At 44.9% G+C, this 17,202-nt stretch overlaps 1 protein-coding gene across 4 annotated transcripts in view; it reads left to right on the top strand.

Annotated features, from left to right (window-relative positions):
• ARHGAP26 (Rho GTPase activating protein 26) overlaps positions 1-17,202 on the top strand; it is a 563,256-nt gene that overhangs the window by 55,515 nt on the left and 490,539 nt on the right. For 3 of the 4 annotated variants that reach the window (XM_088838587.1, XM_088838586.1, XM_055428775.2), the window contains exon 1: positions 4,781-5,330. The exons of the other annotated variant lie outside the window; for it this stretch is intronic. In XM_088838587.1, the coding sequence (XP_088694713.1) occupies positions 5,177-5,330 (154 nt within the window). In that variant the 5' untranslated portion in view covers positions 4,781-5,176. Of the gene's footprint in view, positions 1-4,780; positions 5,331-17,202 lie in introns of those variants that run through there. 4 annotated transcript variants of the gene reach the window in all.

Here is a 17,202-nt window from a genome sequence, read left to right as displayed (position 1 = left end):
TTCATCTAAAATGTTTAGGCCAGATCATTTTGCCTAAATAATTTCTGTATTTCATCTGAAACTGATTTCTGTGCTTTAACTAACTGTTCTATTCTATTTGCATTCATGGCCACAGCCTATGTTGTTACAGGAGTCACTGTTTCTTCCTTATTAAATAAGTGCCCCTCCCATTGGCACTGTGCATCTTTGAAGGGCCCATTGCTGTTCAAGGTGCTGGGCCTGTACAGTGAATAACACGGAAACTGTATTTCATGAAGATTACATGCTAGAAATAAACAGCTGCATCTTCCAGGGGCCAGTTACTGTTCTCAATACTACTGCATTCTGATCCTCTTCTTCTGATAATATCATCAAAAATGTGAGTGGTCTTTGTGGAAATTCTGGATAAAATTCATAAGAAATTTACATGCTATCCCTATACTTATACATACACAAATGTATTAAGGTATACATTTGTGTATGTGCCAGACACATTTCTTTGCTAGGTAACCTGGTTCAAGTTACAACTCCAGGCCTCAATTTCTCACTTGAAAAATGGGGATTATCCTAGTACTAATCTTACCTTGTTGGGGACTGCTGCTGCTGCTGCTGCTGCTAAGTCGCTTCAGTTGTGTCCGACTCTGTGCGACCCCATAGATGGCAGCCCACCAGGCTCCCCTGTCCCTGGGATTCTCCAGGCAAGAACACTGGAGTGGGTTGCCATTTCCTTCTCCAATGCATGAAAGTGAAAAGTGAAAGGGAAGTCACTCAGTTGTGTCCGACTCTTAGCGACTCCATGGACTGCAGCCTACCAGGCTCCTCCGTCCATGGGATTTGTGGGGACTAAATGCATGGAAATAATTTAGCATAATGTCAGGCACAAATTAAGAGCTTAACAAATGATAGATAATATTTATTATTGTTGTTACTAATACATATGTATTACTTTATACACATTTGCCCAATATTCCTCAAAAGAATAAATAATTGTGCACCTCATTTTGTTTAATTCATTTAACATTTATTGAATACCTTTACTACGTGCGAGGCCCACAATGGCAGATAGTTTTTTTATTTTTATTTTTCAGAGACGGCTGCATTAGTATCTCCTTTTCTTGTTGCTTTCCCATCTGGAAGTACAGTCTAATTGTTGTTGTAGTTTAGTCCCTAACTTGTGTCTGACTCTTTTGTGACACCATGGTCTGTAGCCCACCAGGCTCCTATCTCCATGGGATTTCCCAAGCAAGAATACTAGAGTGGGTTGCCATTTCCTTCTTCAGGGGATCTTTCCCACCCAGGAATTGAACCCACACCTCCTGCACTGCAGGAGGATTCTTTGTTGGAGAGTCACCAATGAAGTCTAATTAGCCTCTCCTTAAATCTGAGCTTTTGACTTGCTTGTAGCCAATAAAGGTAGAAGAAGTGTTTGACTTTCAAGGCTAGGTCATAAAAGGTGATTCAGCTTTCCTCTTGTGAGCTGGAACGTTGACATTGGGGTCCTGAGGACCCTGTGAGAAAACTCAACTGGATCATATCCAGAGACCACACACAAGACCCCAAGTCAGGATTACCCAGTCAAGTTCAGTTCAGTTCGGTTCACTTCAGTCATTCAGTTATGTCTGACTCTTTGCGACCCCATGGACTGCACGCAGCATGCCAGGCCTCCCTGTCTATCACCAACTCCTGGAGTTTACCCAAACTCATGTCCATTGAGTCGGTGATGCCATCCAACCATCTCATCCTCTGTCGTCCCCTTCTCCTGCCTTCAGTCTTTCCCAGCATCAGGGTCTTTTTAAATGAGTCAGCTCTTTGCATCAGGTGGCCAAAGTATTGGGGTTTCGGCTTCAACATCAGTCCTTCCAATGAACACTCAGGACTGATATCCTTTAGGATGGACTGGTTGGATCTCCTTGCAGTCCAAGGGACTCTCAAGAGTCTTCTCCAACACCACAGTTCAAAACCATCAATTCTTCAGCATTCAGCTTTCTTTATAGTCCAACTCTCATATCCATACATGACTTCTGGAAAAACCATAGCCTTGACTAGACAGACCTGTGTTGCATAGTAATGTCTCTGCTTTTTAATATGCTGTCTAGGTTGGTCATAACTTTCCTTTGAAGGAGTAAGCGTCTTTTAATTTCATGGCTGCAGTGACCATCTACAGTGATTTTGGAGCCCCCCAAAATAGAGTCTCTCACTGTTTCCACTGTTTCCATTATTTGCCATGAAGTAATAGGGCTGGATGGCATCACCGACTCAATGGACATGAGTTTGAGTGAACTCTGGGAGTTGGTGATGGACAGGGAGGCCTGGTATGCTGTGATTCATGGGGTCGCAAAGAGTCAGACATGACTGAGCAACTGAACTGAACTGAACTGAATAGGACTGGATGCTATGATCTTAGTTTTCTGAATGTTGAGTTTTAAGCCAACTTTTTCATTCTCCTCTTTCACTTTCATCAAGAGGCTCTTTAGTTCTTCTTTGCTTTCTGCTATAAGGGTGGTGTCATCTGCATATCTGAGGTTATTGATATTTCTCCTGGCACCCTTCATTAACCCAGTCAAGCTCTCCCCCAAATTCCTGATCCACAGAGATTAGGAGAGAAAATACAATGATCGTAGTTGCTTTAATCTATTAAGTTTTGGTGTGATTTGTTATGTATTACTTAAGAGCCAGAACACCTACTTTTAAGTGCTCAAGATATAGCATTAAGCAGATTTAGTTTCATGGAATTCCATTCCACATCTTTCTCATTCTTGGTAACTGAGGAACAACTATTTTCAGAGTTGTAATTATCCATCTGATAACTGTTGGGCCTGCTATCAAGTCTAAATTTGTAGCTACAACTGGCAAACATCACATTCATTCATTCGTTCATTTATGCATTTAATAAATCAATACCTCCACGTAGATGACTTCTTTAGTTCCTGAGTTAGCATCCCCTTCTCAACGTTCCCAACTTACTATGCAGCATTGCTATTGCTTGTTGCTTTTCTATCCCACTAACCAGTAGCAGACAGGTTCATTCTGTGTTATTCATCTTTGCATCTCTAGTATCTAGTCTAGTGCCTGCACATAGCTGCTGCTGCTGCTAAGTTGCTTCAGTCGTGTCCGACTCTGCGACCCCAGAGACGGCAGCCCACCAGTATCCGTCGTCCCTGTGATTCTCCAGGCAAGAACACTGGAGTGGGTTGCCATTGCCTTCTCCAGTGCATGAAAGTGAAAAGTGAAAGGGAAGTCGCTCAGTCATATCCGACTCTTGGTGACCCCATGGACTGCAGCCTACCAGGCTCCTCCGTCATGGGATTTTCTAGGCAAAAGTACTGGAGTGGCTTGCCATTGCCTTCTCCACTGCACATAGCAGACCTATGTAAAAACAAAAACAACCAAACAAAAAAGCCACACACACACACACACAAAACCACCTAACTGGAGGGCTCCTCCTTCCTAGACATACGAATAATTTATTCAAAGACAGTCCCTATCCTCTAGCACTTCACAGTTCAGCACTGGACACTGTGGGATCCAGCCTGACAGATACAGTTAGTGAGCTGCCTGGATTGATTACTGTGGTGGAACCCAAGGGCAATAGGGCAACACATTGCAGGAAAGTGGAAAGTGGAGAAGGACACGGGAACGGATCCATTCATTTATTCCACAAATACTTATCAATAGCCGTAGCACATATAGCACATTGGAGGGACTGATGCTAAAGCTGAAACTCCAATACTTTGGCCACCTCATGCGACGAGTTGACTCACTGGAAAAGACTCTGAGGCTGGGAAAGGTTGGAGGCGGGAGGAGAAGGGGACGACGGAGAATGAGATGGCTGGATGGCAACACCGACTCTGTGGACATGAGTTTGAGTGTACTCCGGGAGTTGGTGATGGACAGGGAGGCCTGGCGTGCTGTGATTCATGGGGTCGCGGAGAGTCGGACACGACTGAGCGACTGAACTGAACTGAACTGAACTGAAGCGCTCAATATGTTACTAGATGCTAGCCACTGTTCTAGGCGTTAGGGATGCCGCAGCGCACAAGAAAGTGGCGGTGGCTCATTTTGTACTCTTGAAGCTCACACTGTAGCAAAGGACTACAGGCAGTGGACGTAATTATGTAAAATTGTGTGAGGTGCCCAGCAGGAACGCAGGAGGCTGAAATTCTTGAAAGGATGTTAGATCCTTCGGTTGGGGGCAGCCGTGGGCGGGTTTTAAGCAGGAGTGGCTGTGTGGGGGCCGGACTGTAGGGGGCGGGAAGACTGCAGGCCAGAAGAGCTGGTAATTTTAAGATGCAAGCATGTTTTGCTTGAGTGGAAGAAGGAGCTTGTGTCTAGGGGCGACGTGGTCGCTTGGTACGCTCCGGGTTCTCCTGGGGCGTGCGCGAGTGCTAAGTCGACTGGGGGATGCATTTTGAGTGTAAGCACGATTGCCTCAGCCTTAGGGGAACTGCAGCCCTAAATTCCTAGATTTTTCATGTTCGGCACACCTAGGCTTCTCCGCTCCCCAGATATGCAGACGCACCGTCTCCGGCTCGGATCCCGGCCGCTGCGCGGGCCCATGCGGTAGCTATCACCGTTCCCTCCCGGCTCCGACTCTGCAACCCAGCGCAGACGGGAGGGGGCGGAGCTTGTGCTGCGGACCTAGGCGGTGGCGTGGGCCACGCCCCCGACCTAGACCCCGCCTCTGGGCCCCGTTGATTGGGTTATGGTCGCGGAAGGGCCGGGCATCCTCGGAAGGCCCGTGGGTAGGGCTGAGGCGGGGTTCTGATTGGCTCGGCTGGGATTAGGTCATTGCTAGCAGGTTCGGCCGGCCCGGACGCCGGCTGGGCGGCCGAGGCTGCTGTGAGAGGGCGCTCGAAGCCGCAGGAGAGCGAACTGGCGAAGGAGGCGGGGAGGCGGCTGCTGCACTCGCTCGACTGCTCGTTCCCTTCCCGTCGCCGCTGCGGGTCCGCCGCTGCTCTTCCTGCTCCGCGGCCTCTCGGTTACACGCCTTTGGAGCAGCCGCTCTTCATTCGCGTCAGGCTCTGTTCAGGAGTCGTGCGCGCCCGCGAACACCGCGCTGAGAGCGAGCCGGCGCCACACCTGTGGAGCCGGCGGCCGTCGGGGGTGCCGGCCAGGGTCTCGCCGCGTGCGTGCTCCGGGCTGCGGGCCGCCGGAGCCCCGGGGGAGGCGCGCCCCCCGGCTGGGCGCCGCGGACACCATGGGGCTGCCCGCGCTCGAATTCAGTGACTGCTGCCTCGACAGCCCTCACTTCCGAGAGACGCTGAAGTCGCACGAAGCGGAGCTGGACAAGACCAACAAATTCATCAAGGAGCTCATCAAGGACGGGAAGTCACTCATCAGCGCGCTCAAGAGTGAGTGCCCCGGAGCCTGGCAGGGACGGTGCCCCGGGGCGGGAGGTGCCGTCGGGCGGCGCTCAGACCCGGGGGTCCCGCGCCCGGCTGGATTTCTGCCCCCGGGCGCTGAGGGACGGGCGTAGACCCCTGTCGCGAGGCGGAAAGGATACGTAAAATGGGCGAGCTAGCAACAAGACCGTGAAGGAAGCGCCCCGTCACCCGGCCGTTTGCGTTCCGGGGTGACTGGGAGGTGACAGAGCGCGAGTAGCGCCTGGGGCGCCGCGGGTGGGTGTGCGCTGCACACACAGGTGTCTCAGGAGCGGGACTGGAGTGCCTGGAGCAGCGTAGCGCATTGGGAAACCCCTTCGCATCCACGATTCCGGCTTCCTTGGGGGAGAGTTGCTCACCCCTGAGTGCCCAGCCGTGGGAATGGAGCGTGCCCCGCCAAGGGGGCGCTGCCTCCCCTCAGGAAAAGGCGGGTTGTGCCTGCTTCGCTCCTTTTACGCTGCTCAAGCCTGCTCAGGGCCGCCGGGGTCTCCTTCCCTTCCCAGAGAAAGGCTGGGTAGGGTGGTTGGTCAGCTCGCGATTCTTTGGAGTCGTGGCAGCTTGTAACCCACCAGACCTAGAATCAGGGCCACGTACGTGTGCAGGTTCTGATTCTTGTGTTTAGCAGAAGGTGATAGGGGTGGGAGTACAGAACCAGAGTGTTCCTTTACTCTAAACTGTGGGCGAGGGTTTAAAAATAGAACGAACATATCCTCTCCCTCTCCCGCTCCCTCACTCTCCTTTATTACCTCTCCCAATATCCTTGAAAACTCAAAGGTCCGGGAAGGAATGTCCTCGATCTTCGCTCAGAAGTTTAAACTTATCCTTAGAGATTTTCGAACCTTTTTTAAAACCATTTTTGCAAATTTCCCTTTGGCAGGGGAGAAATGAAATTTACATTCAGTGTGTGATTTCCCTTGTCATTTGCAGAGCCAGAGAGTGTCTCCTTCTGGCCAAAGGAGTGCTCTAGGGATGGATGCCTTGGATTGCTGAGCTCCTTTTTTTGGGTGCCTTTTCTGTCTACTCATTTAAGAATAACTTGGTCCATCTTTTATTTTTAAGAATCAAGAATAACATAAAGGCAGATAGTGGAATGGTCTTTCACTTGACTTTTCCTTTCTCTTTGCTTCATTTCTTAATAGGTGATATATTTCAACTAGGAAAGCTTGTCTTGGCAGAGTGCAGCCATGGGTCTGAGAATTGTCACCAAGTCTCTTTAAAGGAGACTTAAAGTCAAATGCCTGAGATGTCATTTTGTAAGCCTGTTGCTTCTAAAGATGAAGAAGACAGTGGAGCCCCAGGGTAGCAAGTGGTAGTCTTTTGAGGTGAAATAAAAGTAGAACTTTGCTGTGCTGAGGCTCTTCAGAGGCAGGGTCTCTGTTGGAGGCTGTGACCTGAAGCAAATGAATAGATTCTTCTTTTGTTGATGACCAGGGCCATCCTTGGAATATGTGACCCCTAGTTTGGAGTAAGTTAGGGGCTCACTTACAGGTTGGGCCCACAAATTTTGTTTGAATCTCAGACTGGCTTTAATTGGGCCTCTGCTTTATTCAGCAAACATTTGGAGTGCCTGCTATGTGCTTGATATTACCCTGGGCCCTGAGGATGTAGTAGTGACTGTTCTGTTGTCCCTGTGGCTGTGGAGACTTACTCCATACTAGGCACTGCTTCACCCACAAATTATCTTATGTATTATAACTCATCGTACAAATGATAAAGCAGGCTTGAAAGAATCACTAGCTGAGAGTTGCACTGCTGTAAGAGCAGGGCTGTTTTTGAGCCCCCACAGCGTCTGAGCCAGAGATGAAGTTCCTGCTGATGTTGAGCTCTTAATTCTGCCTCATTCCTCTTGCCCAGAATGGAGCCCCTGGACCAAGAGTGTTGGAATTTGGGCTTGCATTTTGTATCTTAGCATTGTGTCTGAGGAGGATGCCTTTATGTGACTGGCAGTTTATCTGCTTGCCACTGTTTTTAAGAGGGGGGTGGGATTTAAGAATTCTTTGGGTAGGAGGAAACAGTACAGGCAATAAAATTAAAGAGTTTTTTAAATTGTCTAATGAATGGACCAGCTCTATAACTTGGGGGAGAGCTAGGTGTTCTAATCTCTTACTATCCAGCTCTATTACTAACTATACTCTTCTACTCTTACTAGTGCTTGAACAGGTGCCACATGCCCTCTTCAAGAGGGTGGAGGTGATTATTATTTCCTGAACTTCAGGCATTGTGTTATCATTAGGTCCTTCTTGCATTGTATATTACTATGCTAGTATATGTGTATTCATTTTCTTTGGATCATCTTTATCACTTCTGCAAAATGTAAAGCCAATGTTTTTAAAAAATGTATATGTGAAAATACACAATTGTGTAAGTAACATTGGTTTAGATGATTTATAGGCTCTTCCATCTCTAAAATTTTATGGCTTTATAATTAATGTGCACAGATCTTTGAGTTTAGATTTCCTTTGTGTGTTAATCTGAGGCAGTAATACTGGCCTCCAGGGATTGCTGAAGTTCAGCTAGATCACTGCTTTTTATGAATGAGGAAACTGAAGATCAGAGAGATCAGTAACCTGCCTAAGGCATCACAGCAATTAAGAGTACTTAAACATAAGTTATCTGATTCCAGAGCCTGTGCACTTAACTGTGAAGTAGAAATGTTGTGTAGGTCTGTTGTCTATTGAATACCCTTGAGAATCTGGTAAACAAACTAACTCCTTGAAGTCTTTACCTGGAGCTCAAACCTCTGGGCTGGACACATGGCATATAAGCAATAAAATAATTTGGGACCTGCATTTCAAAAACTCCTGCCTTTGGAGAAAGTTCTTCTTTGATGTGGTGACTCCCAGTCAGTTTTTTTCTGTGCTAATTTGTCTAGGCATTTTCTGTGAGCACTCTTTCCTTGACCTGATTAATCTGTCTCAGTTTAGAGGATTCTGTATGCTTTGGTTCTTTTTTCTTTCTGGAGAGATAATAGAGGTTGGCGATGACGTTCAGACTTGTTGAATTAAGAGTTTTAGGATTTTCTGTGTTTGATTCTTGACCTCAGCACTTATTGGGCAAGTCACTAAGCCTGAGCTCCTGCTGTGTAAAATGCGAAGAGCCACGCTGACCTCCTAGGGCTGTTGTGAGCACGAAATGAAACAGTGCATGTAAAGAAAGCACTTAGCTTGGAGCCTGGTGTGTAGTGCTGCTTAGTTAATGGTAGCTATTATTATCTTCCAGAATGTCAAGACTCAGAGCAAGAGACACTAAGAGCAGAATTGTCTCCACAAATGCACTGAACTTCATTTCTGTCTGTCTCATGGACTTCATGGCAAACCAAATGTGATTTCGTAGAACTGAAAGTGAATTAGGCTTTTGGTTTGGAGAGGTGGTTTACAGGAACTGTTTTCTTTCCACCTTCAGAGTTGGTTTATGGACTTGTTCCTGGGGATATGCCCCTTTCAATTTGACTTCTCTCTAAGAGAGAGCGAATTCTCTTACTTTAATAGTCTTAGGTGGGAGGGGTGGGGCAGGAATTCACATTTTATAATATCAACTTTACTGAGATATAATCTGTTCACCCTCTTAAAGCATCCAGTTCAGTGGTTCTTAGTACATCCACAGAGCTATGCAGCTGTCACCACAATCATTCTTAGAACATTTTTATCACCTCCAAAAGAAATTCCATTCCCATCAACAGTCATCCCCACCATTTTCTCTCAAGCCCTCCCTCCCCATTCTCCTGCCCTCCAGCCCTAGTCAATCAAGCACTGATGTATTTTCTCTCTCTATTGATTTTCCTATTCTGGATATCAGAAGTGTAATTTTAATAGTTTTCTCTTAGGTGGTGGTGGGCAACTTGAGGCACTGAGTTCTTGATTGGAATTTCAAGTGGGAAACTTGAACCATAAGCTGCTCTCCTACAGTGGGGTTTAAGTAGGGGTGAGGTCCCATAGACTGAACTGTGTCCTAGGGGAAAACCCAGTTGTCTCATGAGGTGGAAAGATGGATTCATTCTAGTTCCTGGCACTTTCAAGGATACAAAAAGTGAAAGTGTTAGTAGCTCAGTTGTGTCTGACTCTGTGACCCCATGGACTAGCCTGCCAGGCTTCTCTGTCCATGGAATTTTCCAGGCAAGAATACTGGAACTGGTTGCCATTTTCTTCTCCAGGGGGTCGTCCCAATCCAGGGATCGAACCCGAGTCTCCTGCATTGCAGGTGGATTTTTTATCATCAGAACCACCAGGGAAGAGACTGCCAAAACTAGAACAATGATCCAACCCCTTCTCTCAGTCAGCTTTCAGTCAGGTTGCGGCAGAGAATGTGATACTGAATAAAGCCTTTCTCTGGGGTTGATATCTTGTTGGGTGACACTTTTTTTTTTTTTTTAAGTAAAGTGAAATGAGTGTATCTGTGTTTCTCTAGTTCAGCCTGTAGTTTTCGTGAGACTTTTTGGTTATGATATGCCTTTATCCCTGCATTTTCAGAGGTTAGTAATTCTGACCTGCATCACATTTCCAAGGCAATCACAGTGAATTTTAACAGAAATAAATTAATGAGAATGCCAGTAAAAAACACAACAGTAAATTTTAGCTGCTATGTGTTTGTCTGTCAATATCAAATCTTAAATTCAAGGCACGTTTATCTTTTAACAGAAATAAGAGTTGTAGAAATCTGTCATCATAACTGTTTATGAACAAAACAAAATGCTGTATTTTGGAACTTGAACCAAGTGGAGAGATGGATAAAAAGTCTGATATACTTAAGTGAGGTCATACTTAAAAGGTTTTTTGCTAAGGCATGAAGAAAGAGCATTTAGATAGTGCATTACTTAAGGGAAAAAAAAGAATGAGATTTAAATAGTTTTGATAATGTTTGCTAGAGGGCATTCATGAGGTTCAGTGGGGCCCTGACCTCATATTATGGGGGAAAAAAAGTAAAAATTATCTCATATCTACATTCTTAAATAATGCAAGCTGTCATTAATTGCCATAGTCTAAATGTCCAGTCTGATAGATGTGTTCTAGAAGAAGCATGAAAAGAAAGTGAAAGTTGCTTAGTCGAGTCCAACTGTTTGCATACTCCAGGCCAGAATACTGGAGTGGGTGCCATGCCCTTCTCCAGGGGATCGTCCCAGACCAGGGATAGAACCCAGGTCTCCCGCATTGCAGGTGGATTCTTTACCAGCTGAGCCACAAAGGATGCCTGCAAGAAGCATATATGTCTTCAAAGTATCGAAAATTGTTTCTAATCATCCGTTGGTAACTGCTCTTCTGCATTTCACAATGATCTGGGTTCTGAATATTAGTAATACTAGTGGGCATTCTCTTTATAGAAGTCCTTCCACAGGATGCCTTCCAAGAATACATTGGATGTGGCTCTGGTCCCTTTATGTAGATGGGGAACATATCTCAGCATTAAGTTCATTTAAGAAGTGAACTCTGCAGAATTAACTTGGAACTGGTAATGTGCAGGCTGAGGAGACCCAGACCTGGGGCTCATAGTGCAATTGAGAGAGCCAGGCCTCTGTTATCAGGCAGACTTGATGTTCAGTCAAGCTCCAGCACATACATGCTGTTAAGACCTTGGGAGTGCTGTCAGTTTTCTCAACAAACAAGCAAACAGAAAACCTGGAACCTTGCCAGCAGCTCTTGTTTTCGAAACACTCACCAAGGGCCAGGCCTTATGCTAAGTGCACACATTGTCTCATGAGTCCTTAACCCCGTCCTGCAAGGTGAATACTCTTATTCACCTGCATTTTGCAGTTAGGGTAACTTTCTCAGGTCACAGAGCTAGGAAGTTGTGCAGACAAATTTTGAACTTGGCAACGGACTGCAGGGCTTCTCTTAAACATGACCCATCAGTGCTTCAGTGAACACTTTGGCAGTGAAGATACAAATTCTTCAGAGAGCTAGACGCTAGAAAGGAGAAATGTGCAGCAGGTGTTAGATTAAGTGAGAATATTGTGCCCATTGGTTTTCAGTCTCTGAGCCCTGGTTGCGAAGAATAGCTAAGATTTGTATTGTGCTCTGAAGTTTTGTGTTCTCATCATCGTAGGATTAAAGAACCATTGTAGGCTAGTGAGGCATAAGTAAGGGTGCCTGACTACTTCTTGGCTTTTTGAAGCAGTAGAGTTGCTCTTTGGGGGTAGCACTGATTACCAGTGAGTCTCTTTCCTTTTTAATGTTATTTAGAAAATGCATACTTTTCTAACATTTCTTTTTTCAGTTGAAATATTTAAAAAATTGAGATATAATTGACACAGAACTTTTTTTAGTGTTAGGTGTACAATGTCATGATTTGCTATTTGTGTGTATTATGAAATGATCATCACAGTATGTCTGCTGCTGCTGCTGCTAAGTCACTTCAGTCGTGTCCGACTCTGTGTGACCCCATAGACGGAAGCCCACCAGGCTCCCCCGTCCCTGGGATTCTCCAGGCAAGCACACTGGAATGGGTTGCCATTTCCTTCTCCAATGTGTGAAAGTGAAGTTGCTCAGTCGTGTCCGACCCTTAGCGACCCCACGGACTGCAGCCTACCAGGCTCCTCCATCCATGGGATTTTCTAGGCAGTAGTACTGGAGTGGCTTGCCATTGCCTTCTCCGCACAGTATGTCTAGTTAACATCTATCACCATACATATATTATGAATTTTTCTTGTGATGAGAACTTTTAAGATCTATTCTCTTAGCAGCTTTCAAATTATAGTACTGTTAACTATAGTCACCATGCTATGCATCACGTTCCACAACTTATTTATTTTGTAAATGAAAGTTTTCTCTTTTAACTGGGTAGTAAAGAGTTGAACATGGAGGCCAAAAACCTTTTCCTGGGTCTGACTTGTTAAGATAAATAGTTCGTCCTTTTTGCTCTTTAAAATGAGAGTAGAAAAAAAAATCATCAAGAGTTGTGTGCTTAAAACACGTCACCCTTTTGTACTTCTTTAGGATTTGATGTAGGTTTTGGCAGTAGTGAGATGAGTCCTTCATTAATAGTATAAACTCCCAAAGGGTCTTCATTGCCAACCTGCTTTGTTTAGGACTAATTATATTACTTCAGTTCAGTTCAGTCGCTCAGTTGTGTCTGACTCTTTGTGACCCTGTGAATCACAACACATCAGGCTTCCCTGTCCATCACCACCTCCCGGACTTCACTCAAACTCATGTCCATCAAGTCGGTGATGCCATCCAGCTATCTCATTCTCTGTCGTCCCCATCTCCTCCTGCCCCCAATCCCTCCCAGCATCAGAGTCTTTTCCAGTGAGTCAACTCTTCGCATGAGGTGGCCAAAGTATTGGAGTTTCAGCTTTAGCATCAGTCTTTCCAGTGAACACCTAGGACTGATCTCCTCTAGAATGGACTGGTTGGATCTCCTTGCAGTCCAAGGGACTCTCAAGAGTCTTCTCCAGCACCACAGTTCAAAAGCATCAATTCTTCGTCGATCTTCTTCGTCGATCAGCTTTCTTCACAAATTACTTACCAAATCCTAAACGATTGAATGCATATGGAGTTAGGTAATAAAAAGTTTTTTTCTCAGCTCTTTTGCTTTGCTTTAGCACCTTTCGAATAAAAGAAGAAAAAGCATTTCCTAATTATTTGTAAATGGTGGTAATTTGCAATACTGACATTTGGAATATTACTCACACAAATATAAACATCTGCAAATTATATCCAAACAAGATTTTGTAGTTTTTATATAACACTGGCTTTAAAAATAAGTCCTTCCACTTTAATCCAGTTATTCAGTTCTGGATTGGACTGAATAAATTACATCTATAATCTGTACAAGATTTCCCATGTGGCTCAGTGTAAAGAATCTGCCTTCAATGCAGGAGACATAGGTTTGATCCCTGTGTCAGGAAGATCCTCTGGAGAAGGAAATGGCAACCCGCTCCAGTATTGCCTGGGAAATCTCATGGACAGAGGGCTGTAGTCATTGGGGTAGCAAAAGAGTTGGACACCACTTAACAACTAACCAGTAACAATAATCTATAGCACTCAGCCCACTGATTTGAGGCTTAATTTCCCCCTTCCCTCCTTTTAAAAAAATATGATTAATAGACTTTATTTTTTAGAGCAGTTTCAGGTTTACAGAAATATTGAGTGGAAAGTATAGAAAGTTCCCAAATAGCCTCTCACACCCATTTCTCTCAGCAGTACATTTGTTACAATAATGACATAGTATTATAACTCAAGTCCATAGTTTACATAAGGGTTCATTCTTTGTGTTATGTATTCTGTGGGTTTTGACGAATGTATTGACTTTAACAGTATCATGCAGAATAGTTTCAGCCTGTGAAATACATGTCTTTGTGTGGACATATGTTTTCATTTCTTATTTAATTTCCCACCTAGGAGTAGAATTACTAGGTTGTATAGATAAACTTTGCCAACCAAGGTCCGTCTAGTCAAGGCTATGGTTTTTCCCATGGTCATGTATGGATATGAGAGTTGGACTGTGAAGAAAGCTGATCGCCAAAGAATTGATGCTTTTGAACTGTGGTGCTGGAGAAGACTCTTGAGAGTCCCTTGGACTGCAAGGAGATCCAACCAGTCCATTCTAAAGGAGATCAATCCTGAGTGTTCATTGGAAGGACTGATGCTAAAGCTGAAACTGCAATACTTTGGCCACCTCATGCGAAGAGTTGACTCACTGGAAAAGACTCTGATGCTGGGAGGGATTGGGGTGGGAGGAGAAGGGGACGACAGAGAATGAGATGGCTGGATGGCATCACCGACTCGATGGACATGAGTTTGAGTGAAGTCCGGGAGTTGGTGATGGACAGGGAGGCCTGGCGTGCTGTGATTCATGGGGTCGCAGAGAGTTGGACACGACTGAGCGACTGAACTGAACTGAACTGATAGATAAACTTAAGTTTAATTTTATAAAAGCCTGCCAAACTCTATTCTGCAGCAAAAGCATCCTTTTAAATTCCCCTCAGCATCATCCAAGGGTTTCAGTCTCTCCACATTATCACCAATACCTGCTATTGTCTTTTTGATTGTTGCCATCCCAGGGATGGGAAGTGGTACCTCTTGGTTTTAATTTGCATTTCTGTGATACGTACAGTGTCGAGCATCTTTTCATAAGCTCATTGGCCACTGGTGCATTTTCTTTGCTGAAGTGTCTGTTCAGATCTTTTAGATGGGCACTGTTTACATCTCGGATTGTTTTTTAATCCTTTTGTGCGTACATGCTTAGTTTCTAAGTTGTATCTGACTGTTTGTGACCCTGTGGACCATAACCCGCCAGCCCTCCGTCCATGGGATTTCCCAGGCAAGAATACTGGAGTGAGTTTGCCATTTCCTTCTCCAGGGGATCTTCCTGACCCTGGGATCAAACCTGCATCTCCTGCATTGCATTCTTTACCACTGAGCCATCTGGGAAGCCCTTAATTCTTTTACTTTTTCCGTAAAACTTTTGATGAGTAAGTGAACACCATTGTGTATACTTTATTTGCCCTCATTTGGGGACTTTTTGCTTCTAGTTGCTTCAACCTCAGATGCACTTGACTGATCAGTTTCACATCCCAGGGCTTGAAAGGTGATTGTGACAAGGCTGTGGTTCAGATTTCTGCTCTAGTTAGGCCAGTCAGCGTCCCTCTGGGGAGAGGCCCCAGGCTGAACTTCCTAATGCTGGCCAATGTGAGCTAATGATCACAAACCCCATGAACTGACAAAATGAGAATGGGTCAGGGAGAAACTGTTGTCACCATGGAGCTATTGGGGAAAGCAGTTCATGAAGGTGACTTTGTTACCCTGTCTAGGCCATTGCATTTTGAAAAGTTAGCCAAAGGAGAGATGCCAGTATGAAGCTAAGTGTCATACATTTCTGACTGACTCAAGTTTTAATTTTTAAAATTATAACACAGTATGTTTTAAATTATATATCTTACGCCATCAGAGGAAGACATTCATTCAGTGACTGTGGAGTCTTGCTTTGCTCTCACCATGTCATCCAAGCCCTGGCCTCAGGTAAGGGCTTTTAAGGTTGTGGTAACAGATGCAGAAGTTGTGAGATGAGAGGAATTATGGGGTGTCCAAGGGCTCTCAGGGAGCAGAGTGATGGCAGATGAACAGGGGGAGAGGCTGGGAGCCAAGTCCTCGAGGTCTTGACTCCCAAAGGGACTTTGAGTTTCATTCTGAGTGTGATGGAAGGTCAGGGGAAAGTTGTGACATCATCCTTCTTGTGCGTTAAGAGATTATGGGGACCGCTGTGTAGAGAATAGTTGAGTGGGGCAAGGATGGAGGCAAGGAGAGCAGTCAGGAGGCTGTATAATGGGTGAAGTAAGAGGCAGTGGCACCTTGGGCTAGGGGGCAGCGTTGGAGATGTGGGTCAGAGTCTGGGTGTTTTTGGAAGTAAAGCCCACAAGATCTACTATTCGATTGAATTTAGGCTTTGAGACTGAAAATCAAGAATGATTCAAATGTTTTTAGCTAGAGCAGTTATGTGAATGATGGTGCTATTTTCTGAAATATGGATGACTTGGGAAGGATTAGCTTTGGGGGAAGATGAACAGTGTAAATGGATGACCTAATCTTATAGTGCAAAGACAAAAAATTATACACTTCATGAATACACTCATAAAGGAACGACAGAGTGTGGAACTATACAGAGTAAAGCACCCCGTTGCCTGAGTTAACCACCGATGTGCTTTTTTACTTGTCCTTTTTCTGTGCATATTTTTTGTTTTCATAAGTGGAGTTATAGGATATGAATTAGTCTGTGTTTTGCTTTTCTGGTTGATATTATGTCTTAGAGGTCTTCCATGTCAGTACACATAAACAGTGTATTCTTTTTAACACCTGCAGAGAGCACGGCTATGTGGCGACATCATGGCTGATTTGTCCCTTCTCTTGTTGAGAGATATTCGGATTGCCTCAGTTTTCACTATCAGAGAAAGTGCTACAGTGATGATTTGCATACTCTCCTTTCTGTGTGGGTCCTAGTAGTTCGATGGGGGTAGATTCGTAAAGTGGAATTGTTGCCAGCTCCTGTCCATTTTTTTTTTTAAAAGCTCCTTGACATTGACTCTTTAGGTCCTTGGCATCCCTGTCTAGTTGGTATTTGTCTGGCACTGTTTTAAGTGTGTTGTTAGATTGTTTCTGAAGCTTAACATTTTGCTTTAATTGGAAGCGTCCTTAACAGGACAAGCTCTTCTTTTAGCTTGGCTTGGATTCTGAAGGAACCAGGGGCTAGAAAAGAGAGAGAGATTACAATTAACTGGCTATGTCCTAATTAACGTTGGACCTGTCTGATATCCTTTCTGAGCTCTAAATTCTTACAGATAAAATGGGACATGGGATGTGGCTTTGCCCATATCTAATAGACTGTTCCAACCTCAAATTTCAGGGAAATCACATTTGTTAGGGTGAGGAAAATAGCCTTAGTGGCCAGAGGAATATTTACAAATTAGAATCACTGGAATTTACACATTTTGTAGAAACCCAGAGTGGAGAAAGAGAGGAAATGGTAAGGAAAACAGCTTGGCAGTGTGGGCCAGAAGCTGTCACGGCGTGTTTATATCTGGCTCGTTTCACCTTGGTTGGAAGGCACAGAATGCTGCAGAGGGTGAGCTTGGAGACTTGGGCAATGCTTACTATATTTAGAAAGTGGAGATTCCTGGGGTTGGAGGGGGGTGTCTCTGTGTGTGTGTGTGTGTGTTTTCTTTGCCAGATGGATCAAGGTTGAGGGGCTTGGGAATTCTGGATCAAACCTTGCTAACTGGCTGGCTTCCTTATCCAAGCCAGTAGCTACAGTTTGATTCCTGCTGCGGCCACACAGGAAAAGCCAAAATAAACCCCATTTTACATGGTTTGTAAAGACACCACAGGTTGATTTCAGAGCTCATCTGATCTTGCTG

Source organism: Moschus berezovskii, chromosome 8, assembly GCF_049115385.1.
Source record: "Moschus berezovskii isolate FMDL1 chromosome 8, NW_MosBer_1.0, whole genome shotgun sequence".
Taxonomy (NCBI): Eukaryota; Metazoa; Chordata; class Mammalia; order Artiodactyla; family Moschidae; genus Moschus; species Moschus berezovskii.
The sequence above is the reverse complement of the archived record's forward strand: the minus strand, read 5'-3'. Positions and strand labels throughout refer to the sequence as shown.